This window comes from Pholcus phalangioides, unplaced genomic scaffold (assembly GCF_987345545.1).
Source record: "Pholcus phalangioides strain wild (caught in Gottingen) unplaced genomic scaffold, Ppha-v1.0 ptg000011l_1, whole genome shotgun sequence".
Taxonomy (NCBI): domain Eukaryota; kingdom Metazoa; phylum Arthropoda; class Arachnida; order Araneae; family Pholcidae; genus Pholcus; species Pholcus phalangioides.
Window position 1 is genome coordinate 31,906,751 of NW_028301604.1, and position 27,294 is coordinate 31,934,044.

General features: G+C 36.7%; 1 protein-coding gene across 5 annotated transcripts in view; it reads left to right on the top strand.

Annotated features, from left to right (window-relative positions):
- ICA69 (islet cell autoantigen 1-like protein) overlaps nucleotides 1-27,294 on the top strand; it is a 324,248-nt gene that overhangs the window by 115,734 nt on the left and 181,220 nt on the right. For all 5 annotated transcript variants that reach the window (XM_089239477.1, XM_089239474.1, XM_089239475.1 and 2 more), the window contains one exon: nucleotides 17,984-18,182. In XM_089239477.1, coding sequence (XP_089095603.1) covers nucleotides 17,984-18,182 — 199 coding nt within the window. The remainder of the gene's footprint in view (nucleotides 1-17,983; nucleotides 18,183-27,294) is intronic.

A 27,294-nucleotide genomic window follows, 5' to 3' on the forward strand; every position in this document is an offset into this window, starting at 1 on the left:
CCATTTTGTTCTGTTGTTTTTTTACACCATAAATGCACTGCATACAACCACAGCTATTTATTTTACATACATATTCAGTATTCGATTAAATTGACCAGAATTGCACTGTAGGGTGTGCGACATGCTGCCACACGCTTGAAGGAATCTTGTATATGTGGTAATATAAAAAAAAGTTGAATTTTCTTAAAACAACAGAACAAGAGTTGCAAGAAGGTGTCCCACACATCATTTTCTTCACATGCTTCGCGTCTGATAATGGTGGCCCTCTAATTAACTTAATCCTGAGGGTCTACTAGCATTTTTATTTTGTGCTTGAAATCAGTTTGACTTTGATAACAATGCAGTTATTATAAAACCATAATTAAAGCAGTAGAGGGATTAAATGCAACCAATTTTTCGGCTAGTTTTTGAACCGTTAATACCTTAGTTTTAGTTTCCTTTATTCCATAAATACCTTTTTTTAGTGCTTTTTTGTTTGCCTATTTCTATCATGTTTAGTGCCTAAACTTAGAGTTCTATTGATAATATATAATGCACTGCCCATAAAAATATTATGGTAGCCTTATCTATGAGTAGGGACAGCTGTTGGATTTTTTTAAAATATTACAATATTATTACAACAATAATATTCAGATAAACAATATATTTATCATACTCTTTTAAACCTGTCAATTGTGTTAGAATTCACAACCCTTGACGTAATATATTCCATTTATTAACAACCCTATTAGAGAAAAAATCCCTGCCACACCACAGCCTAAAATTGTCCCTTATTGAAGTATTTGATTGACATGTATTAATAACTCATGGGGTCCATTCTATCCATCCCGTTGAAAATTTTGAACACTTTGATCATATCCCCCGACACCTGCGTTCTTCCAATGTAAACATACTCCGGCAATCAAGCCTTTGTAATTCAAGCCTTGTGTGCCAACAAGAGCACAAGTAGCTTTGCTCTACACCCCTTCAACCAAGTCTGTCTTTCTGTAGGTATGGTCTCCAAAACCTTACACCAGTGCAGGATGAACTGAGCTTCCGGAAAGTGGAAGAATGATTTTAGGAGAACGTTAGATCCTTTTAAGAATGAAACCAAGCATTCTATTCGTTTTTTTGACCACCACTGAACAATGTTCAAAAAACCTAAGCAGCGCATCAGTGAGAATTCCCAGATCGGTGATGCTAGTTGCATCCGGCATAGTAACAACATTCAACTCTTGAATGAAACATGGGTTGTTTGAACCAAAACGAGTGACCATGCACTTATAAACACTAAATATCTTGCTTCATTCATTAGTCCATGCATGGTGCAATCATATTCAAGTTTGTCTGAAGCATCTTCCTATTACTGGTATTCCAGACTACCCCCATTAGTTTCACATCTGTAAATTTGCTGACAATCATCCCATTGATACCCTGATCGAGTTCATTGATAAAAAATCAAAGTGTGGACCCCAAGGACACTTCCTTGATGGACTCCACTTTTGACAGCTGTCCAATCAGAATATTCCCAATTCACCATAACCTGCATCCAAGTGGTGCAATGTAAGATGCTTGTCTTCTACTATAAAGGTCCACGGGTTCAAATCCAGTCTAAGAACATCAGAAACAATGTTCTTTACCTACTGAGCCTGGGACAACCACCGTTAGATGGCGTGTTCATTTCCCATTCATCTCCACTAGTTGGAAATTGCTGTATGGCGATATATGATCAGAGTTAGTATGCGGTGGAGTAGTTCACCATAACATGTTGTTAACCATCTCCCAACCACAATTCTATCCAATTCAACAAGTTGCTCCCAATCTCATGTAAACGATTCAAGAGTTTACCATGTTGGCCCCAATTGAATGCCTTCTGGAAATCAAGATAAACTATGCCAATGTTTTTTCCACTTCCTTAAGTCTTAGTCATGTTCATAGGCTCAAATTTGTATTCGACCCATGGGCCCTAGCCCCCACCCCCAATATTTTTGAAGACCCGGCCTCCGAAAAATTCGTACAAATGGTTTCCTCATTTTGTTATGAGGAAAATAATGTTTTTACTAAAAATTGTCTTAATTATGAATTATATAATGGAAACAATCTGCTCAAAATTTTATTTCTTTTAAATACTGTCGATGGTCTTAGGCTTTCTTCAGGGCCGCAACTAGATACTTTGTCATCCGGGGCAAGCCGACATTTTCGCTCCCCTTGTAATGTAGAAGCAGTTAAAGGGTGAATTTTGCACCCCCTTCTGATTCAGCGCCCAGGGCATCAGATTCACCTGCTCCCGCTAGTTGCGGCCCTGGCTTTCTTGTTCTATGCCACTAACTCTCTCTTATTAACTTCCCTGCCACTCAGTCCCCTCTCCTACGGTGCCAATCTTACTGCCAGAAGGCACGACTGACAAAGTTTCTTTGAGTGAGGAGGGGTCTTTTCTTGTTTGCCTGGCCAAACTCAAGAGTGTCTCTTCTTTTGTTCACTGTGACCAAGGGAAGAGGGGCCACATGACACCAACATGAAAGGAAGCCCAAAGATGTGTGGTGGAAGAGGCGCAGACACAAAGAAAACATGGGGGACGGGGGCTGAAAGATGCGGGTCGTCTCATATATACGAGACTCAAGTATGCAGGAGAGAGAAGGCACATTGCATTGTTTTTTTCGGAAATTATAGGGGCTCAAATTTCCTCTGCCCCTAGGTTCTCGCGCTTATATGTGGTGGTGAAAATCAGAAGGAAATAATGTTGAAACCAGGATAGAAAAATTACTCTCTGCACAGGATAGGGGCGCTGGAACCTAGGGACTGAGACCATTTAAGCCCCCCGCAATAAATTTTGTAAGGGGACTGAGCCCTTCCCCCCAATAATTTCTGAGAAAGCAATGCAATGCACCCTCCCTCTCCTTCGTATGCACTTGAGTCCTGTATATATGGAAAACCAACAACTTTCAGGCCCCCCAATGTTTTTTTGAAAAATATTGGGAGAAAAACAGTGCATTCTAAATGTCCATTCACAACAAAGAACCGAACGACCGATGGCGAAAAATTTTTCGATCCTCGTTGCATCAATATTTGACTGTGGTGAGGGATTAGAACACAGAGACACATTAACAAGTGAATTATAATATTGATGTAAAAAAAGGAAATGAAAATATAAGCAAACAATTTTCAAAGGTTTAAGATTCCCTCGGCCAGAACCTCAGCTCCTCAAGAACTTCAGAAAATTATGGTGATTTTGTAGTTGGCTTTTTATTGTATATAATGATCCACCCGTTGACGAGTGTTGATTATGTGAAAAAAATGAATTTTTCTGCCACACCCGTCCTCCGGATATGCTTCGATATCTCTCTGATATGTGAAGCAGGTTGTGGTCTGTCTTCAAAGGTTGAAGGAGCCCCTAGGCAGGGCCAGAACTAGAGGGGGGGGGGCAGCAAAATTTAGGGAGCTGCAATTTTAGGTGAGAACAAAGAACACGTTATAAAATTATCGAATTTTAAAGTTGTGAGGGTGGCAAAGTAATGTTTGCCCCGGGCTGCAAAGATCCTGTAGTTACGCCCCACGCCTTCAAGTTTTCTTCCCGTTTGGTTGGGTGTTTCGAAGATGAGAAACGAAACTAAAACGAATTCAATAAAATGCTATCACTCAATCATTGTAAAGAAGGCCTACTATACGTTATCGGTGTGCGTGTGGGGGACCTACAAGTTGGTTACAAGACTCATTCATTCATAAGAAAAATATCGCTCAAAAATTAAAAATTTCTTCAATTGAAAAAGTAAACATTACCTAAGGACCTTCAATTACCTAAGGAAGCAGGTTGGCCACTCCCTTCATAGACAGTGAAATGCATGCACAATATAGGTATATAAGTGATGCAAAATGTATCTGTCTATTTAGAATTAAACAAATCATAAATAATCAGTCCTCGGTATAACGTCACTCGGGGACCAAATAAAAATGATCATAAGTGGGAATAACTTAATAATGAGTAGTCCCAATTCACTAATTATGTTGGCAAGCAGTAAAAAAAGGGACGATATAGGCATCCTGCAGCAAGGTCTCAGGCTGGGTTCTTTGGTGGGCCATAGCTCACGGACCACTGTATAGGGAATTTGTGAAAAAAAACAAAAAAAATGATAGAAGAATCTCCCTGGTGGTGAGGGGCATGTTTATAGTGAAATGTATGCTTGATGACATTAATAGTGTTGACGTTACAACAAGATCTTTATTATACTTTGTCAAGCCTCTCTCACTGTCATCCTTATATAAGATTTTAAATTGAAAATTACACTCAAACCTGTTTTTGTGCTGTCTTTTGTTGTGCGATTTTTTTGTGTGATTTTTTTTGTATGTGCGATTTTTTTTGTGCGGTATATAAAAATTTCAATCAAATTAGAACATAACTGACGAAGTTATCAATAAAAAAAATTAGTAGGTTTGATTGGCCATTTATTTTTTTTTATTTTTGGTATTTCATCACATTACGTAAGTATTGCGTCAGCCAATTACATTACATAAGTATTGCGTCAGCCAATTACATTACATAAGTATTGCGTCAGCCAATTACATTACATAAGTATTGCGTCAGCCAATTACATTACATATGTATTGAAGTATATAATTCAAAGTGCTTTCATATTCCTGGACCATTAAGATAAGATTCATTTCAAAGCGTAAATTGAAGGTAAATTTTTTATTTTTTATATTTAGATATAAATTTTTAAGATTTTTATTTTATTTTTCGACATAATCCCTGAAAATGAATAAGGGCAAAAACAAATCGAAGAGAAAGGCAATTTCCTTAGAAACTAAGACTACGATTTTAAAACGAATAGCAGAAGGTGAAGGATCTACAGCTCTTGGTAAAGAATTTGGATTAGGTGAATCCTTTATAAGAGGCAAACAAAAACGTGCGGGTGAAATAAATAAATCTAGTAATTGTGCTACAAACAAAAGCGTAGTAATAAACGAGCATCGTATTGAAGAAATATTTTGATAGAGAAAATTGAAAAGGCGGATTGCGACGTAAATTGTGGATTCAAGAATTAACTCAAAAACGAATCCCCATTGACAGAGAATTAATTAAACAGAAAGCTATACGGTTTTATTATCAGCTGAAGGATTTAGAGCCGTCTAGTTCATTGTCTCACATTGGAAGCCTAAATTTTTCTGCAAGCAATGGCTGGTTAGTTGGGTTTTTACAATGACACACACTTCACAATCTTAAGTTAAAAAGGCGAAGCTACATCCGATGATGAAACAGCTGCTAAAAATTATTCTGTAAGTGTTAGCAAAAATTATTGAAGATGGTGGATATTGCCCGGATCAAGTATTTAATGCTGACGAAACTGGGTTGTTTTGGAAGAAGATGCCTAGCCGAACATTCATCGCCAATGATTGAATTTATTACATAATATAACAAGGTTATAACATTAATCCTCACGAAGAGGGAAAAAGTGCCAATCATGAAGACAATCTAACTTGCCTTCTAACGTGATTGAATATTTCAGTTCATTTTCAAAAAGCCAGTCACCCTCCGCTGGGGAAGAATTTAATTTTTGTTAGTTGTGTGGTGCATAACTGGCCGTTACAAAAATGACACGTCACAAATGTTCAAAATGTTAAAATACATTTAATATTCTGAGGATCATCGGAAACACTTTTAGACATTAGTTTTTTTTACAAGGAATCACGTGTGCAATTATCGGGCAATCGATATAGTTACCGTCCCGTCCCGTATATATATGTATTGAAATGATCGCTGATCGCTATAACATCAGGTAGTTATAATGAGCTTCTCGACTGTGTATATATATAAATAATCATTTCAACGGCCAGTGGGATAAGACCCAAATGTTTTCATAGAACGACAAACATATGTTTTACTTTTGATACAACGACCCTCCCACTATAACGTCTATTTTGAAGGTATGAGGGGGGGTCGTTATATCAAGCGATGACCGCATATACATATGTATATTTATACATGTTACTGTCAAAGCCTGGAGTTGGCCACTACGTGAACTGGCCAGCCCAGTTGATCTGGCCAATGTCCGAATTACAGGCTTTTGCAAGGCCCTAAATGTTGTTTCCTATATATAGATCACTAACATATCGATATTCAAATTCCTTTGAACTGTTAGAGTTGCTATGGCTAATTATAAATGGCCATAATTGTCACAAAAAAATACTCTAATGCGGCGATAACCTCGAACCATAGGCATTTATATACAAAGGCTGGCCAAAGCCCATATTTCAGACATTGGAAGGGTCAACTGGTCTAGTCAGTTTGCGAAGTGGGTAATTTCGGGCTTTGGCAGTAACATATAAACCGTTATTCTCCTCTGTGGGTTAAATCCCCCAGCTCCCACTGTGGGGCCATGGGAGCTGTACCCCCCAGAATAATGGCTGGAATTTATAGAACTTCCTAAATTCTATTTTTATCCAAGTTTTTTGACAGCACAAGGAAATAAAACGACAACAGAATTCAAATCAAGACATTTATTCAATTATTAAAGCTAAACACAGTTACAATATTAATTCAGAAATTTTCCATCGGTATTAAAAATTTAGTTTAACAATAAATTAAAAATATAAACGTATCACAGAGACTTTTTCATATATTGCACTTATCTGGGGAAGGTTCGGAACTTCGGCATGTGGTTATAGGTGAGACACTAGGTCCGGTTTTGAAGTGGACGTCTGCTGAGACGAGACCAGTCAGAGGCCGATTCTCACTGGCCCCGAGATGGGTGAAGCCGACTGGGAGCTGTGTTTCCCATTTCAAGGTGCACTGTCTCGAATTAGCACAACATTGGAACCAAGAGTCTGGCGAAGCAACAGATGTGAATCTGTAGAAGAGATGATCGTCGGATGTCAATCCAGCGGGTTCTGAAGAGCTAGAGCTGCAGGAGATCAGGAATCAGGTGGCGATGAGGCAGATGTTGAGAACAGCCGTTGTCAACACGTCTATTTCACATAGTTGGCGATACCAACTACACCAGGAACTCTGGGTAGAGACCTTTCCGACGTCACCCGGTTAGCATTAGAAGAACCAAGCCATTACTCATATGTAAAGCTACTATTAAAAGTTCGGACCCGCCGAGATACAAATGCAAAATTAGATAATCATGATAGGATACGATTCCAAGCCTAAGGCTAGATGAAGTCACGTTACATTAGACCTGACTAGAAGATTAGCACCACTATACTATAACATCCGAACACCGAACTCGTTAAACGAGTGAGGTGAAGAGAAATGCAATGAGATGTGATGCGAACGTTCAATATCCACAGCCTGTATGTATACACTAGTCGGGAACAAGTATTTTGGTCCACTTGGACCGCGGAAATACTCCGTCACATCGTGAAAAATATTACATCACAGCAATAAACTATTACGTCACAACAATAAACTATTACGTCACAACAATAAACTATTACGTCACAACAATAAACTATTACGTCACAACAATAAACTATTACATCACAACAAAAAGAACATTGGTATAATTTACATATAGTTTCGAGATATTAGTATAAACATTAAATTACCATTTGGCAACATGTCAGGCAACTTGGCCAGGTTCACCCAACATGACCAACGACAATCAGGAAAGTTTACCAACGGAGGTCCGCGGCCATCCGCCGGCAAACGAAATACCTATGTTAACCTACAACTTAGAACAAACAAAGGAACACAACCTCCAATGAGACTAGGTGACATCGCTCCCGGGAGGCACCAACAGATTAAGAACTCTAAGGTAAGTACTCTCTTGACATTAATTAAGCAAAACATGACCCGGAGGACGTCATGTTACAATAACACTTTGCCATGTACCCGGGTTGAAAGGGTTCTGTCTGTAGTGAAGTACAAAATGATTCAGAAGTGGGGAATATCCATGAATAAGGGACTAATTATTACACTTGTCTTCACTAGCGTCAATTTGGTATTATGCAAATTCTTCCTTAAGACCAACTTAAAGGTTGAATTTTTTTTGAGAGTCAACTACTGGCAGAATTTTATGTTTATAGCTTCAGCAAGGCCATAGTGAGAGAGGGGGGTGGCCTTGGGGACCGGTCCCTTCAAAATGTGAGAAAATGAAGGGAAAAGATGGCCAAATATATATTTGACCACTTTGTCCCCCCCCCCCCTCCAAATGAAATTTCTGGCCGCGGGCCTGAGCTTCAGCGGGTGCAGCTCGGCGATAAATTAGGCTGTTAAGACATGTAATTTTATACATATGAATTAAAAGATTTCTCTATCATTACATTGCTTTCAGAAAAACCTTGAAAATTTTAAATTAAGATCTTCATGATACGGTCTAACTTTGTGCAATATTATTTGGCATTTAAAGTCTATTTGAAACTTAAGCAGGAAAGAATTTCGAAAAATTCTCAAAGAAAATTGGAAGGTATCGCAGTGTTTGTGACGGATAGAAAAAGCGATAAATGCCAGAAAAAGGTAACCCTGAATCCTTTGCTTTTCATCAAGTCGGAAAATTAAATGAATTTACAAATTATTGATCACCATTGATCTTGGTATGCGCCACAAACCACTTGCGACTAACGGAAATCCTGACAGAAAGCACAAAGTAAAGCTTATACGGCGAAATTAAAATTTGAAAATTTATTTGATCGCAATTTATTATTCTTATCGACGCCCCAACACCCCACGCTTCGAGAAATACAAATCCCGACAGAAAGCGTGAAGTGCAGCTTATACGGAGAAATTAAATTTTTCAATTTGACCGTGTCGGGATTGTGAACGGAACCGCTCTGTACTATGGCTGTGGCAGATACCTATTATGAGTTTAAAAAAAAGAAAGGAGAAAACTGTGTTCAACAGAATCGCTGAACCCCCTTCACTTGTTAAATGGTGGGTGGTGGGAACTGGTCGACCGGTCATTGTGTGTACAGTACACGCCTCTGGAGACGACTTCCTTTCAGCTGCGCTTTCACTATTGAAGTAGCATGACGTCTCTACAACTGTCCTGGAGCAAGGTGGAGTATACACAAAAAAAAACACACACACATATATATATATAGGAGAATTCCGAAAAAAAAGTTGGTCAATTTCAGCCAGCCAGTTCTTTTGTAAGCTGCTGTAATAGCCCCAAAGGCAGGACTTGGCATAAAATTCTTGCATTCCGCAAGGTTGGTCAAAGCATGCCAATTTGTGTGAAGAACACAAACACGCACACAAATGGGGCAGTCAGATGTATTGGAAATGTTTCCCTGAGGAGGGGCACACACGAGAACTTTCTTGAAAGTTTCAGTCATAGATACCGCCATCTAAGACCGTAGTGAGGGAGGGGGACTTGGGGGTCCCCCGAAATGGGAGAAAATGTCTGAAAAAAATGAGAAAAGATGACTAAATCTATTGTTTTACCACTTTGGTCCTCCCGAAATGTAAGTGTTCCCCCTCCAAACGAAATTTCAGGCTACGGGTCTGTCGCCATCTATGTCTAAGCAGATCATCAGTATTTCTTGGTAAGTACTAGCTCATTAATTCCCTAATGTTGGGGGCATTTCGCAAATACAGGTATTCTTGAGGCCAAAAGCTTTTATGACAAACATAATTTGGAACAAGAATTGTTATTGAAATCAAAAGTACAGTTGGACCTCAATTATCCGAGGGTGGATTATCTGGAGATCGAAAATTACAAAACTACGGAAGGTGTGAAAGAGAGCTGAGCATGAAATTATTGCTCAGACAACTCAAGGAGTTGGGGTAATATTATTCAGTGATGGTGATTAGAAGAATGGAAACAGAGTATTATTATTGAAGTTATTATTATGAACATATTATTATGATCAGAGATCAGTGTTTCCCAAAGTGGACAATATTGCCCCTTGGGGGCAATGAGAGAAAAAATTTCAGAAGGTGGGAATGGACTAAAAAGTTTGGAAAACTGGAGTGTTACCCACCTCCTTCTCATGTTGAAAGGCACACTGCAGTGAAATAGGAAATTCTTTTTGTCATCCTGTGATTTTCTAATCTAGCAATCACACGCAGAGAATGTTTGGTACTAATACCGATGTTCTAGTCGCCATGATGTCCTGGAGCCTTAGATTTGTCAAGCTCTGGCATATAGGGGCATGAAAATTTTTGGGAAAAAGTTCATTTTCAAGTGTTTAAAATTCCTTAAAAAATCGTTGCATTCCTTGAAAAACATAATAATCATTTTCAAGTACTTGAATTTTTTTTTCACGTGAATTTCTTCCATCAATTTTTGTCTTACCCCCCTTCCAGCTAAACTATGTTCTGCTGAGATGAAAACGAGCAGAACAACAACTATGAGTTATGACAGTTTTTCTCAAAGTGTGCATCGTAGCTCCTGGGGCCTAGCTATTTTGTCTGGGCAAGTTTGTAACTAGGATTTTTGTCGCACCCACCATTTTAAAATTTGTTATAATGGTGTTCTTAGTTTCCATCTGAAATTTGCCACCCCTTAAAATTTTTCCACCTGGGGCAGTTGCCCCCTGTACCCCTCTGGTTCCGACCCTGGTCAGGGGAGTCGCGAACAACTGGAGATATTGATTTGTATGCTTATTTATTTTTTATAAGTAAAAACATCTACCAAACAATTCTGGGGAGCCTCAAATGAACCATAAATTGGGCAAGTTACGCTGTTTCCTTCTAGTACAGCGGTTCTCAACCTTTTTTGACTTGCGGAGCAATTTATGGCATATAATTTCTATGGTGGAGCCCCATAGGCATATTTTTTTTCCTTATTCATCATAGTTACTGATTTATTTTTATTTAAAAGTATTCATAATTATTTTTTTGAAATTAACTGGTTTTTATTTTTCGAGCACCAGTTAAGAACCGTTGCTCTAGTATATTGTCTCACCCAAAAGGTGTTTCATTTCTATTTATTGTAGTATTTCGAAAGAATTCATAGTTATTGTAAGTAACATTAGAATTCAATATCACCTAGATACAGGGTGTACTATAAGTGCTAATACGGCCTTTATCTCATCAACCGTCTATCATAGAGGAACGATCCGAAAAATGTTCGAAAGGCGTTCAAAAATTACCCTGTACCAGTATTGAGAGTTAAAACACCCCCTGGTGTCACAAAATAAAAATCTAAATTTTTATGCTATCCTCGTCCTCTAACTTCCAATTAGAAAGTTGTCCAGTCTCTCCTGATGCCAAAAAAATTCCATGTTTTCTAAAAGCAATATTCCCAGAGATATTCGAAATACGAAAAAAACTTTAGAAAGAACAGCGTTAAATGCGGAAAAACCGTTTTACCCGCATTTAACGTTGTTCTTTCTGAAAAAACTGATTTTTTTTCAATAGAGCTGAGCTCAATGCTTTATTGACTTTTTGCTTGGATATAGAAACTGAACAACAAAACACACAATTTTTTTCTTAAAGCTTTTGAATTTTTTTCTTTTCTAACTTTCACTGAATATTTTACTTGGTTTGAGCAGTTATTGTATGCATTTCCATGAAAGTAGTGAATTATATTCATGAAGTGTATATTCAAAAATATATAATTCTTACAGGAATTCACATTTTTACTGTTCATCAAATCAGATTCATTTTTTGCTTATAACATGCTGAGTATATATTTTTTATGGAACTTACAGAAAATTTGACACCACACATGAGACACACTGTTTGCCCGATATATAGAGAAACTTATCTGAAAATTCCAGCTGAATGTCATGAGAATTCAAAGAAGTTGACAATATAGTTAGCTACAATTTAAGTTACTTGCTGCAAGTAGATAATGGGTTGTCCAGCCAAAATTTGGGTCTCGAAAACTGATATTTCACAAAATTCCAGACCAGAAAAAAGGACCCTTCACAAAATACAAACTAACGGAACCACAAATTTGGCCTTTCATTTTGGTTGTGATAAATTAACTATATTACGTCACTTTCAAAACTACTTACCTTTCACAAAAATTAATGCCCATTTTCACAAAAACGGGACTCTATAAAAAAGGTCTGGACAGTCCCCCTGTTGTATTATGTTAGAGAGTTCCCAAAAATTGGCATTTTGATTATTTCCTGTCATTTGATTACTTTGTTCAATTTGTTCATTTTGACATCACATGTTTTTTGACATCATATACACAAGCACCTCTCTTATATAGAATCAAACACGTCTGCCAGGGCTTGACAAATCAAAATTTTTTTAGGTGCTAACCCAATTTTTTAAGAGTCAAGAATGATTTTAATCTCAAGAAAAATGGTCTTAAATACTTTTTTCAACTTTTCAGTAACTTTGTGTTAAAAGACATGCTGTCATGAAATGAGAAATGTTTTGGTAGTTCATAAACTCTGATATAGGAATCGCATACAGAAAATTTTAGGTCCCAGTACCTAGTGGCCAAAATTCTTGCCTTAATTTTGTAGTCGCCATGACTGTCTGGGATTTGTCAAGCCCTTGTATTCGCTCATTTGAATAATGCTGTGGGCTTGTTCTTGAAATGATCAAACAGATTTCAAACAAAAATTAGTGCAAAATCCCTTATCATCCAGTTACTGTGAGCAAGTAACTCAGATTACAGCTAACTGTATCACAGACATCCTTCTGAGTTTTTATGATGTTCAACTGGAATTTTTATATAAGCTGCACTATATGTATGGCAACAAAATTATGAAAAAAAGTTTTTATTTGCTGCATGTGAATAATTAAAAATAATTCACTTAAAAAGCTCGTATCTCATGGAATATTAGATTGTTACATTTCAAATTTCCTTACAGTGTGTTTCATGTATAGTGTCAAATTTTCTCTGAATTTCATAAAAGTTGATTGAAACACTCTGCATTTTATAAGCAAAAAGTGTGAGATGAAAATTATAATTTTTTATGAGAAATTATATATATATTCGTGCTATTTTTCCACGAAAATGCATAAGAAAATTGCACAAGACGAGTTAAATATTCTATGCAAGTTACAAATCATTGGCAGCTTTTTATGATAAATCAAAAATGGTTGACCAAACTCACTTTTATTTCTTTAATTTTGTTATCGGTTCCTCTAAAAATACTTGTGACTGAATCTGCACCAGAAAAAGTTCAAACATTGTTTACATTTCTGAAATTAAACAATGATTCGTCCAGTTATTTTTCTAGAAATTCGAAAAAATGTCTACATTCCAAAGTGTTGACTGACTTATGGCTATATGGAGAATGTAGACATGCCTTCATCTATAAAACATGCTTATAGCTCTTTCAGGATGACATAGAACTGTAGTTTCTAACATTTTTGTTCATGCTGAACTCTGGACAGTTACGAGGCTTCACAACAGGACCCAAAATTCTTGAGCATTTCTTCATTGCTTTTTATTAAAACACAATTGGAAATTTCAGTTTTTTTTTATATTGCGGAACCTCAGAAAAGCTGTCACGAAACAGCGTTTAAATAGCTATTCTTGTAGAAGAGTTATTCCCATAGCATCTAAAGCTGCTTTCTCCAGGTTAAGTTGCATGAAAATCATGATTCAGTGGAAATTTTTCAGCTGAAATTTTAGACTTTACAAAAAATAATCAGAGCTTTTTTTATGAGACTTTTTTTTGTTTTTATTGATCTTTCAAAGGTAGCTGTGTGTGTTTTTTAGTATATATATATATATATAGGAAAATATGTTGTAGCAACATAAAAATTTGTGGAGTGGCTATTTAACTTGAAATATTTTTATCTAATTTTGTCTGCAAAAACTGTTATGCCAATAACTTTCTCTGCGGATATCGCTCTCCGCACAAAGGTTTTTAACAGCTGGCTGATGCAAAGATATATTTAGGAAAGAGAACATTTCAACTGCCTTTGCATGGAATCAATCCCACAGCCATGTACGGTCCCGTTCAGTGCACATGAGCTCCAAGGTAAGATTGAGATATTCGTTGCCTTTGTAGTCTAGTGGTCTAGGGCAGTGGTTCTCAACCGGGGGCCATATGGCCCCAGGTGGGCCCTAGGAAATTCCAGGGGGGCCACGGATGAAAATCTCGCAAAAGGGGAGCCACGGCTACTGATACGGGGGCCACGAAGAAGTTTATGAAATTAAATTTTTTTAGTCACTCTGATTAAAAAAATTTAATTGCAAACAAAATGCATAGAATAGCATATATATAGCATATCTTTTTCGTAAATTTTCCCCTATTCAAATAACATGAGGAAGGAAATAAAAAAAAATGGTTCATGTAATCTCGGTGGTTATACGACTTGGGGGTGACAGTAGACCCTGACACAAACTATAGAAGAGGTTTAAGCAAAATGGAGTAACTGTAAAAACAGAAAATTGTGTGTGTTCAGACTTTTCATTCAAAGAGAGCTGCCATAAAGAAAACAGACAAAGATTTGTTGACCATTCATTGACATTCTTTTGATTGCTGGTAGTAAATGCAATCCAAGAAGTCGATGAGTGAAAAATGAAAGCTTGTAAAAAAACCCATCGTTTTCATGCAATTACAGACGGATAGCCATCTAGTTTAGCACAAAGCTATCTACAGCAGTGGTCTGATGGGGAATATATTTATAAAAATCGAATAAAGAATGATTGCTCTGGGGTATTTTTTTATGAATTTTGAGGGAGGTGCCAATTCATTGCCTTTGCTGAAAACAAATAAAGTCAAATTCAGTTATAACGAACTCCAAGAGACCAAATCATGCATGAGAAAAAATACCCGCAAAATTTAATTTTTTAAAACTACATTGCTGTATAACTCAAGAAACTGTGATTGCATAAAATTACTGTTGTTTCAATCGCAAGTGTTCATATGCCATTCCTTTCAATTTAACAGGAAAAACGTAATTTTAAACATATTTAAGACGGTCTTAACGTCATTTGGTTTGCTGATTGGTGTCTATATGCAATCCAAGAAGATAATGTATTGGGACTTCCTCCAAGATTGACACTACACCTTTAAAGTTTTTTAATCGATACTGCAATGATTCCTATTAATTAACTGACCTACTACTTAAGCCTGCTGCTGGCCTTTGACCTTTGAAAACCAAACACACCCCACTTCCCATCTCATTGAGATATCGAAGCTTTACCGGAGGATGGGTATGTCTGGAAATTTTATTAGATATCTTCAGGATAATAAATAAAAATATTACATATAGATTGCACGTATAAATTCACACATAATCAATGTTCGTCAATGGACGGATCATAATATACGGAGGAAAAAAAATCAACTATAAAATCTACATCAGACATTCATCAGTACGAAATGTCGATAGGCGCCTACTACTGGACTGCAACATCCCAAATAATTTCAACGCAATTTTCCTATCCTGCAAGAACAATGTCGTGGACATTATAAAAAAAATTCTTAAAGGGCGTATGACCACATTTAAAGCAATTTAAATCCATTTATTTGAGACTCACTGCATCTGCTGATTTCTCAGAAAAGTGCAATAAATTCTCACGTAAGTCTTCACTTTGAAATGTCTGTAACCGGCTGAATTCATCTCTTTGTATCTGTCAACCTAAAATTTATGGTTTTTAGTGTTGATAATACATATGCAAAACCAATTCAGCGACGCGTTTTCACAATCTGCAAAAACTGCGTGGATTTGATAGTTTGAAATGATGTCTAAATGCCAAAGATTTAGAGTGTTCGAATAAAAATGAAAATGTCAAATAATTGAAATTATTCTTCGTATAAATGAAATATTTTAATATTGAAAGCTATATATAGAGATTAATCGTGACCGTAGTCAAACATCTCATAAATGTCAAATTTTGTTGTAAAACTGAGAGTGAGGTGCGAATCCCCTTGCACACAAGTGGAATTTCGAGACATTTACGCACAACCGAGCCCCTCTTGGTCATTTTTCTTTTTTTCTCCCCACCCCTGTTTCCTTTTGTTTCCTTCCTAAATTTATAAAAGTAAAAACGACATAATCATTATAAAAAGGACTGGTTTCAGATCAAATTGCCGAAGTTCAATTACTTTAGTGCAAAAATTTCCGATTTTTTTGGGGGGGGGAGGGGGGGTTTGAATACAGTCAAACCCCATTATAATGAACTCCAAGATACCGGAGAAATCACTTCGTAAAAACGAAATTTCGTTACAAAGGAATTCCAGATTTTTATATTGTTCCTATGTAAACTTACCCGGGGAGTAGAAAAGTTTTCGTTAAAACGATATTTTTTCCCGTTATAACGGTATTCGTTAAAACGAGAGCCGACTTTATTTCGTCCCAAACTATTTTTTTACGTGTATATGCCGGCTCATGGGTAACAGGGCGTTTGGCACTTTACTGGCGGGCCGTTAGTCTTAGAGACATACCCAACTAGAAAAAGTATCCAAGTCACGTGTCCAACTCAGATATGTCATTCATGTTGTAAGGGGTTGTATAGTTATAAAGTAAAAAAACTTTTTATACCGTCCCCGTGTGCCAAAGAACCCAATTAAGACGTTGTTGCTCTGTCTTTCCCGATGCCAACTAAAATAATTTCACGTTTCTGAGTGCAATATTCACCGAGATATGCGAATTCGAAAAATTGAGGAAATTTGGGAAAAAACAGCAACGGATAAAATGGTTTCCCGGCATTTAATGCTGGTTTTTTTTCCAACTTTTTTCAAATATTTCAGTGAATATTGCACTTAGAAACATTGAATTTTTTTGTTGGAGACCGGGAAACAACTTTCACATTGGGTTTTGGGGCACAGGGTGTCCGCATAAAGAGTTAACATTTTTATTTTAATAACCATGTAACCCCCGGCAACATGAATCAAATATCTGAGTACGACACGTTATTTGGGTACTTTTTCCGACTGGAAGTATGCTTCTAGGACCAATGGTTCGCCAGTAAAATGTCATATGCCCCGTTACCTATGCGCCCTGTATATTAAATATAGTACGAACTGTTATGTGAAATATTGCCCTGTGTTTAAGTCAACTCACACGTTTCTTCGTCCGCCTGTGAGAGAGCGGCCATATTACGAACCAAAAAGCCGCTTCAAGGCAGCTTGTCATCCAACGAAATATCAGATTTTCACCGTATCGAAATTGAAGTCAACAAACTGATAATTTTCTTATTTGAAAATCTTATTATTTATATTTTCCGATTTTATATTATCCTGATAATAAATCATTATGAACAGCTTTGTCACTGCGTACATGGTTTCTTTGGAATGAAAGGTTTAAACAAATATTCAAAAAAATTTCACACGTATTTTAGCTCATTTTTTTGAATTCATAGTAGAACTACAACATGAACCTATATCCTTGATGCATGTATTGAAACGATGTGAAATGTTGAACTTTTCAATTGTGATTCATTTGTGTGGCTGCTCCCTCATTACTACTTTCATCCGCTCATGAAGAGAATAAAATTAATAAAACTGCTTGCTACCACTTTTTGCGATTTTTGTCATTATAAGAGTGCATATTTTGGAAGCTACAACTGACATTTCTCAATGAAACCATAACCATTTACACACAAAAAAAAACTAATGATGACATTGTGCCGTCTTCAAGCGCAGAGTTGCATTGTTACATTGATTGAAAATAATTTATTTTATTTTTTACTGTATTCTATTATGTGTTTGTTTTGCTTTTTCATTATTTTCATAAATTAAAAATTAATCAAATTAAATTCAAACATATTTATACTTCCGACAATTTTTGAATAACTATCTTCTAATGGGAAAACGGGGGGGGGGGGGGAGGAAGGGGGAGTAGAAAATTATTCATGTTCGCAAGGGGGGCCACAGGAATGAAAAATGGGTGAAAAGGGGCCATGGACAAAAAAAGGTTGAGAACCACTGGTCTAGGGCATTCACCTGGTAAGTGAAAGGACATGGGTTTGATTCCCTGCAAAAGCAATTTAATTTTCTCCTCCTAAATATATCTTTGCATCAACCAGCTGTTAAAAACCTTTGCAATAACTTTCTATATAAAACTGGCTATTGAGAGCAAAAAAAAAAAAAAAAAAAAAATTACATACTTTTTGAACCTTTTTTTAAGAAAAAAAGAAATCAAACCAATATCAGCTAATTGCAGTTTGTTTATTGCATTACATGTTTACAGGCTTACATTACGTGTACCGCTTATTCGTTTGTACCAAGAAGTAGAAACTTTTCAATATCGTGCCATTGTGGACACACTGCAAACAATTGAGAAAATGGAAAAAGCACGTACTTCATACAGAGGAACATTGATGTGGATGAAGGATGTCTCTCAACAACTTGATCCAGACACTTGCAGACACCTTTTAAAGTTTAAGAAGGTAAGAATGGAATAAATTTCCAAGATTTTCTTCCTTTCTCACCCAAAAATAAATAGCAAGACATGCATAGAATGATAGTATGACTTTTAGTATTAAAGGATGTGAAAATATATATAAATCTAGATAAGGTACTTCTGACACAAGAATCACAGTTTTAGGGTTTATTATGTATACTGAGGGGTCTTAACCCTGCTGTACTGTTCATATTTACCCTACACTTGTAATGTTTGGGGTCAATATGACCCATCTCTTGTTGGTTCCACTTTAATTGCTTGTTTTTCATTGAAAAAAGTCTTTGGAACAATAATACTTAAATTCAACTTTTTTTAAATTTAGTCATCAAAATTTTAATTGTGGTAATCAACTATCAGAGAGAGAGAGAGACTCTTTTTGTATAGATAATGAAAATGCCTATATGAAAAGCAGTAGTTCATAGGGCGGATACAGGGACAGGGCAAAAGAAGGCAATCGCCCCAACTCTGTTCATTAAAAAATATTGTCATGGGCTAGTGAGTGATGGAGGTGGATGATGGCTCTTGTTCACCGTATACCTGCCCCCCCCTCGTTCGAAGAGCCTGTATACACTTATGCTTTCTTTCAAACTGAACACAGTTCACACTTTATCACCGTTCGGTAATTTTAACCATTTCCACTATGAAGCTGAACTGTGGAATCCGCTTATGCTGCTCTTACTACAAAAGTTACTTGTTTGCAACACACAAACATTACACATTAAGAACTTGATATAACGTCAACAACTTTTAATGTCACCCTGTGTATAAGGTCAGTTTTTAAAAGGTTGGGTCTCTCTGTATAAATACCATGTTGGTCTTTCTTGTTTTTAGTTGCCCATCTTATGAAATAATATTTATTCAGTCTCGGGTGACGTTATATGGGGGTTTGAGTACCATGCACAAGATGTCATGCCCCACCCCCACTCACATATGAAAAGGGAGGTGGTTGATGTGCCTATCGGGCCACAGATGAATCCTTTGTTAAGTTTTTTACCTCTGTATATTTACTAGTCCATGCAAATTATTCATATTTTAATACCGTAAGCCTATTTAGTAATTTCAAAGACACTAACACCTTCATGCAACTGATTGATCGTCCCCTGTCAATTTTCACTAGGGATATCATAGTATAGGAAAGTTCTCTAATTTTATCACTTGATATTTTGAGTTGCAGGTGAACCAATCTCTGTGTTCTTCCTTATTTCATGACATTTTTTTTTATTGAAGCAGCCACTTGAGAGATCATGCAAATGATTTCAAGAGACATTTTGCAGAAACTTGTAATTTTTATGCCATAGTTTTATCATTTGCTTCTTTGTGAAGTAGATATACTCAAGCAAGCATTGAAATTCTAACTTTAAAACCTAATTCCTTTATCTTTATTGCACAACTTTTTTTTTCAGGTGAAACCTCTCAATTAAAATTCATAATCTAGTGAATATCAAAAGTGTAGAAAAATGTTTGAGGACCCCTATGAAGCTGGAACATAATCTAGAGAACTATCCAGAACTATTTTCCCCTTCTGTTCTCTCAAGGGCGTAGTGGGTGGGTGGGTGGGGGGAGGGGGGGTCTGGGTCCCCCTAAACGTGAGAAAGTGCGCGAAAAAAGGAAAAAAGATGGCCAAATCTATTGTTCTATCACTTTGGTCTTCGAACGAAATTTCTGGCTACGCCCCTGTGTTCACTACTATTTCTCGTTGAACTACTCGTGTAGTCTTATGGACTCCTAGGGTTCCTTGGAACACCGGTTGGGTAACGTTGTGCTTCAATGATGTTGAAAGGAATTTCAGAGATGATTAGTCTCAATAAAAAAAGTTTTAAGTTTTTAGGCCTTTGAAAGAAGTTTTATTCTTTGGGTCATATTCACCCAAACTTAACAAAGGTAACAAATGTCTTTTTTCTCAACATCGCCAATCTAAACAAACACACTGAAAAAGTGTTCTCTATATTTCATTTTGGGATTATGTTTGGCAGAAATTGTATGGAAGGTGAGAAATTTTGAATTAATAAACCAAACCTAATGCTTAAATAGTGTTAATTATTCGAAAAACATTCTTTAAAACTAATATATGTGGCATAAAATATAACCACATGTGGTTGTAACAAAGAAAGGTTGTGGCAACATCTAGTGTAGAAATTTGAAAGTACACACCGGCATCTGCTAACGAACTGAAAATTGATATGGATGAATGTAAAACCTGCAATGGTCTGGTGTACGATAAGAGTGAATTGTTCTCTTGTGTGCAGTGTAAACAGTGTTTTCATCCAAAGAGTGTTGAAACGATAGAATCAAGCTTTACAAAGATGCCAAAGAAAAAAAGGACAAACATAAGTGCAAGGACTGTAAAAATGAGCTGAAAGGTGCTTCTGGTGATGAAATAGGCATGAAACATATGTTGGGCCTCTGGAGAGGAAGAGGATACGGAAAAACCATTGAAAAATATGCAAAAAATGCTTGAGGCATTTACATACCAAGTGAAAAGCACCATGGAACAAGCTGTAAATAAAATCACCCATTGTTATGGCTGAAAAAACACCTGGCGTACACCGCAGCAGGGGCAAGACCTTTAATAAGTAACTGTTTTGAAGACACTGGAAACAGTCGGAAATGAGCATCTCCCTATGCATCTGGTATTTATGCAAGAGCATTCTCATGATGGAACCAATCACAAGGTCAAAGGTTCAGTACTGAACGTGTATCTAATTTACATATCTTCATGAGAGAGAAAGAAATAATATTGTAGAAAAATATATCGCAGAATCTGGAAACGAATACAAAAAATTGGAGATCTGGCCAGGATCCACAACTCTTAGGCCTATTGCACATTGTATAAGCTCATGATATTATTGACCATAAGATGGTCCTAGGACCCACCGACGGCATGAAGGTAACAATTATTTGCACATTTATATTTATATAACACTTTGCAAAACATTTACATTATATATTGCACACATATGTAATATGTTACAAAACACTAAATATTTCATATTGCACAATTAATTCATTTCTCAACACAATAATTCAATATGTGAGCTTGATGATGACTGGACGCGGTTCCCACCGACGAGCCGCTGGGACCCCCACAGGGAAAGAGAAAGTAACAAGACGAGCTATTGGGATTTCTGACACGGATGTTAACCAAATTTAGATGGGACGTCAGCAGCCCGACCTCTGGTCCCGTTCTCACCCAAAAGCCAGGAGACCCCATCCGACTGTCAGACTGAGTGAATTAACTGGCCCAAACCGGATCGCCAGCAAGTGCCTCAGGTGGTTTCAAGTAGTCAATGAACCCTGGGGCCTAAATAAGATGAATAATTGAGATTTGTAAGAGATACCAGGTCATCATGTTACGAGAAAGGTTGTGAAAGCTACAGAATTCCAATCTAAATCGATGGAGGATGTTGCCATTGAAAATATTCAAATGTCAATAGAACAGATTAATATTGATGTTAAGCAAGCAAAAGTTGGAAATAAAAACTTAAAAATGCAAGTAAGGATTTGAGACAATGAATGATATGGAAACAAAAAGTAGAAGAAATAATATAGAGATAAACAGAATCCCAGAAACAAAGCATGAAAATATAAATGAAATAATGAATACAATGAAAACAATCCTGGGAATTCAAGAATTAACACAGATAGAAAATGCCCACAGAGTGGCAACGAGAAACACTAGCAAGCCGACATCCAATCATCATTAGGTTCCATACTGAGAAATCGAAGGATTATCTGAATGGAAAAAGCCAAGCTACAGGATAGTCTAACTGCTGACAAAATAAATCCAGGTTTTCAGGACGACGGAGTATACAGTAGTGAACACCTCGCACCAGAAAATAAGAAACTCTGTTCTACAAAGCAAGGCAAGCCAAAACAGATTCGGTTATAAATTCGCATGGGCAAAAGATGGAAAGATATTCCTCCGGAGAGATGAGAAATCTAAAATATTGAGAATATATTCAGAAGAGTAACTGCAGAGACTAAACCCAATCTTTAAAGACAATGGAAAGTGAAGAAACAGATGAAACAGACAGGATTGAGGATCAACGCCTGCTGGAGGAAATTCAAGATGTGAGAAAAGTAATAAGATGTCCTTTCGCACATCCTTACAAACTCCTTAAAAACTCCTAACTTTTCATTTCCCTCTGGAAGGGCCCTTATAACTCCTTACTTTTTGCAGCCATGCCTGAAAATGCCTTTTTTTTTTCCTCTGAAGGAATGATCTTTCTTAGAATAGGCTTTCTTCATGGTGATGTATAGCATTGCCTAGAAAAATAAGAGGAAGCTTCCTCCGAATATTTATAAAGAGGAAGAAAAGAGAAAAAAAAACGCTCTCTCCCTTTGTAATTGGAAATGTGAAAGCAGGGGATGGGATTGGAACATCCAATGGTTGTGCATACCTGCTAACCGTTACGATTTTGTCATATTTAGTAAATTAATACGCTTTTGCTTCTAAAAATACGATTTTTTACCGAATTGCTAGTTTTGACGTGTTTTCCTGCCTATGTTGCAAACTGGTCAGCGTTGGAAATCGATGGTCCGTAGAGCGACATCACTCTGCTGAACCAGTAGCAGAAAATTCCCCCATGCCCAGTGGTGAGAAAGTTTTTTTAAGTTTTTACTTAATGAGGTGAAACGATGTCTCGAACCTCCTATATTACGCAGTATACTGAGTGCAGACCTCGCAGCTTTCCTATTTTTCCTACTATTTTCCTACTTTCACCGCAATCGTCTATTTTTTTACCGCAATTCTCTCCTACTATTCCTATTTTATCCCTCCTTCCCATTTGCTTACAGCCAATATCTCACTACGAAAATTCAGAGAAACCGCAAAATGTCACTGCTTTCCGCAGTTTTGTTGACGTGTTTCATGTGTTTTATTCACATTACAACTCGCTACTGAAAAAGAAGAAAGGGGAAAAAAAATTCAGTTCCACAGTAGTAAGGGACGACAACAAGCGTATCTTTTCGCCGCTCCTTTAAGTGCTAAAAACTGAAGTCCAGTAGGGAAAGCGAATCTGTTTCGCTGATTGGTTACCGTAAATAAAAAGGCAAAAAAAAAAAAAGAGGAACAGGCTCTATCCACACACAAGAGATTCTATGAGAGAGACAATGGGTTTATCTCTCCTGGGATCCCGTAACGAGCGTCCATCCCTGAAGCTAGGTTTTCCTAGGAGTAGGCTTTTTGCGCCGCGTGAACCTAACTGGATCATTTCGTGTCGGCAGAAATGAGTTACATAATGACGTTACGCATTTGCGTTTTCCAAGCGTGGCGCATCGGCTCAGGACGGCTATATAGTATATGACCCTGGCGTCATCTACTCTATCGGCTGCATGCTCCGGTTTAAAGGGAAGAGACACAACACAAAAATGAAGGGAAGATCGCTGAAACGCGCGGCACACGATGCTTAACTCCCCAGAAGCAGTCTGCCAATCACGCCCGACGTAAAGCGCTGTCGTGAGCTGTATTGCACTCTGTAGGAAAACAGTCGTACTGCTTTTCATATTGATGAATAGACGGCGTGTCGCGCTGGGTGATTCACGTTGCTCGCGGCATAGAAAACCTGCTAGTAAAACCCGGCTTTTAAAAGTGACAGCCCGAGCCACGTCTGGTTTTACAGGAGGGGAGGGGACGAGCCGATCAGCCGCTATAGCTGAACCCACTTTTTTTAACCTTCAGAAAATAACTTTCGGGTATCTTTATGTTAGGGGTCATTCAAGTATTACGTCTGCATGGATGGGGGATTTTCGATTTGCTGACTTGATGATGTGGAGGGGGGGGGGAGGGGTTGGATGATTCTTACGTCATCAACCACCCTTTATAAAAAATACGAAATATTCTTAATAGCGTCTTACTCGATGCGCAAAATACGAGTAAAACTATTCACTAGTTTGTGGGCACCTGAACTAACATTCTCCCTATTGAGTCCCCTACAGAGCCACTCTAGTGATCTTCAAATACTTAGCGGATCCAAATGCTCTGGAGCTGTGCCGCGCGTCATATAAGTGATCCGTGATTATGTCGCAGATCACTTAAGTAATCTGGGAATGTGCCGCGGATAACTTGAGTGATGTAGAACCGCACTGGTGGCAGGACCAATGCTCTAAAACTTTGTCACATGTCACTCAAGGGATCGCTTAATGTGCCACAGATCGCTTAAATGGTCTGGAATTGTGCCACGAGTCACTTAAGCGATCTGTAAATGTGTCACTTGGTTCATTGTTACAAAAATAGATTTAGGGACAGGCCACATCATAACGCCAGGGCCACATTTGGTCTTCACAGGCCGAATGTTTACCGCGGATCAAGGGTTACCAAGGGCTTTGAGAGGTAGGGTGGCAATGAATTTCTTCAGCAATTTTGGGTTCTTAGCCTTCAAATAGCATTGAAATTAACAAAAATTGATTATAATAACATATAAAGATATTTTGTTTCGAAATTGTAAAAAATGTTTTTACAATTCTTTTAAAAAATATTTTGTGGATTAAAAAAAATAAATTTTTGATCATCTGGGGGGAAGCCCTTAATTCAGATTCAGATTCCACCAATAAGCGTTAGGAGGAAGGGGGCAGAGCGCTGACAGGGGGAGGGTGAGAGTTTTGCTGACTTTTTCTGACAAGAGGGATGAGTCAAAAATTGCTGAAAATTTACTGACATAATACTTGAACAGCCCCTTATTTTAAAGCATACATGTGCTTAACACATGGCTTAAATGTGGCCTGCCTCAAGTGGAACCGGTACACTTACAGATGAATTAAGTGGCTCGTGGCAAATTCTTACTTCAATTGAGTGACCCGCTGCACATTCCCAGATTGTTTGAGTGAGTGATTTCCGGGAGGGGGGGGGGGGCTTTCTTTCTTTCAAACCAAGCACAACTCGAGTCTATTACCATCTATGGGCAATTTACTATCTAGGAAGTTGTGCTGGAAGTGTGTGTGTGTGTGTGTGCCTAGAGTTGCTGCAAATATAAATAATTTTGTAAGAAAAATCTTTGTCGGCTGTGGTTTTTATTTTGAATAATTGGAGGGGGAATGAATATCACTTTTAGAATTTTTAGAATTTATGTGATGCTGTTATGAGTTATATTTTTGACTAATACTTGAAGGTTTTAGAACACTTTTGTGACGACAGAAAGCATGTATGTGGATTGATTATTTTATGAATTCTTATGATGCTGGGTAACAAATCAAAACTTGTAATTTTTGAACCACTTCCACATCTATATTTTTGAGAAGAGGGAAAGTTTGTTTGCAAATTAAAAATAAATTTGCATATGTGGCCCCACCCCTTTTTTAGCTGTAAAACTTGTAAGTTATGAAGTTTGCCATGACTCCTTAAAAACTGCTTGAAACTCCTTAAAAAGTCCTTGAAAACGCCTTACTTTTCATTTTGAAAATTTTGTATGAACCCTGACAAGAAACAGATCTCTTAAATTTCTAATAATCAACATACAGATCCTTAGAACAAACTTTAACAATCTTCTGATTTTTTTAAGAACTTTAAATGGAAAAATTGACATAATTTGTTTAAGTGAAATGTGGGTTCATGAAAATGAATTTAATTATTACATAGCAAATTATGAACATATCAGTGATTATTATTGTTATACAAACTGTGTGTAGAAGTTACGATAGATCGGAGAGTAATTGTGTATATAAATAAACAAATTAAATCAACACAAAAAAGCATTAATTTCACTACAGCAGAAGATTTGTTTATGCACCTCGCAGAATATGATGTTAATATTTTGCTTTTGTATTGTTCACACTCATATACAATTAGTTAGTTTGATGAAGAACTAGAAATCAATATGAAAAAATTAAAAAGTAACATTAATAGTTGACAATATGAATATTGATCTATATAGTAAAACTAATGGAACATCACAATATGTAGACATAATGGCCATAAATAGATTCAAACCACTACACAAAAAAATAACTCGAGAAACAAAGGAAAGTCACGCATGCATAGATCACATCTTTTATAGAACAAAATGTAATGCTTCATAGAACTTCACAGTATTTAACACCGATATCAATGACCACTACCCAATATTAGGAATTATAACTTTGTCCGATAAACAAGAAGGGAATTTAAATCATGAAGATGATGAAATAACAAAAATAGATTATAAAAATTTTGAACAATTCATATCAAAAATAAATTTCAATTGCATACAAGAAAATGATTTGGTACAAAATAAATTGACACCTTTTGGATATTATAACAATGAATACTAATACACATCTGGACTAAATCCATAAAAAAAATTCTCTTCGAAAAATAGAAAACAATGGATAACTAAAGAAATACTTGACAGAATAAACCACAAGGAAAAATTATAAGAAAAACAAAAAAATCCACACATAATCTTATATGAAAATGAGTACAAAAGTTATAACAAAAATTTGAAAATATACATAACAAAGGTAGATAGAACTGCTCACAGCCCCGGACTGATGCAAAGCACCTTACTTCCGTTACTATAACAAAGGTAAAACAAGAATATCTCTAGGAGAGCTTTAAAGCATGCGAAAAACAATAAAAGATTACAATGGCAAATTATTAGAAAAAATGTATTAAACAAAGATTAAACATTTTTTTTACGTTTCTCAAAATCCAACAGAACTTGCAGATAAATTTAATCATGAATTTACGACAAGAAATATAAATAATGATGAAAATTCAGATTTTTGGACTTGTATAGAACTCAGACCTCTAGAAATTCCATTCTCTACTTTGGAATTGAAAATCATATACTGAGACAAATTGTAGCAAAAATTAAAGAAAATAAAGCAAGTGGTTATGATCAAAATTACGCGGAAAATGATGAAAATAATTTCCTGCTACCACATAGATGTGTTAAAGTATTTAGTGGGGATTCCTCAATAACAAAATATTTTATTCTGAACTAAAAAATTCCCTTGTGCATCCTATTAAACAGGAGATTCCAATGATACAAACAACTATAGACCTATCTCGATTCTCCCGATTTTTTCTAAAATTTTAGCGAAATGTATGAAATACCGACTGATCAATTTCCTATATCATCAAAAATTCTTTGCAATCAATCAATATGACTTCCAAAAAAAGG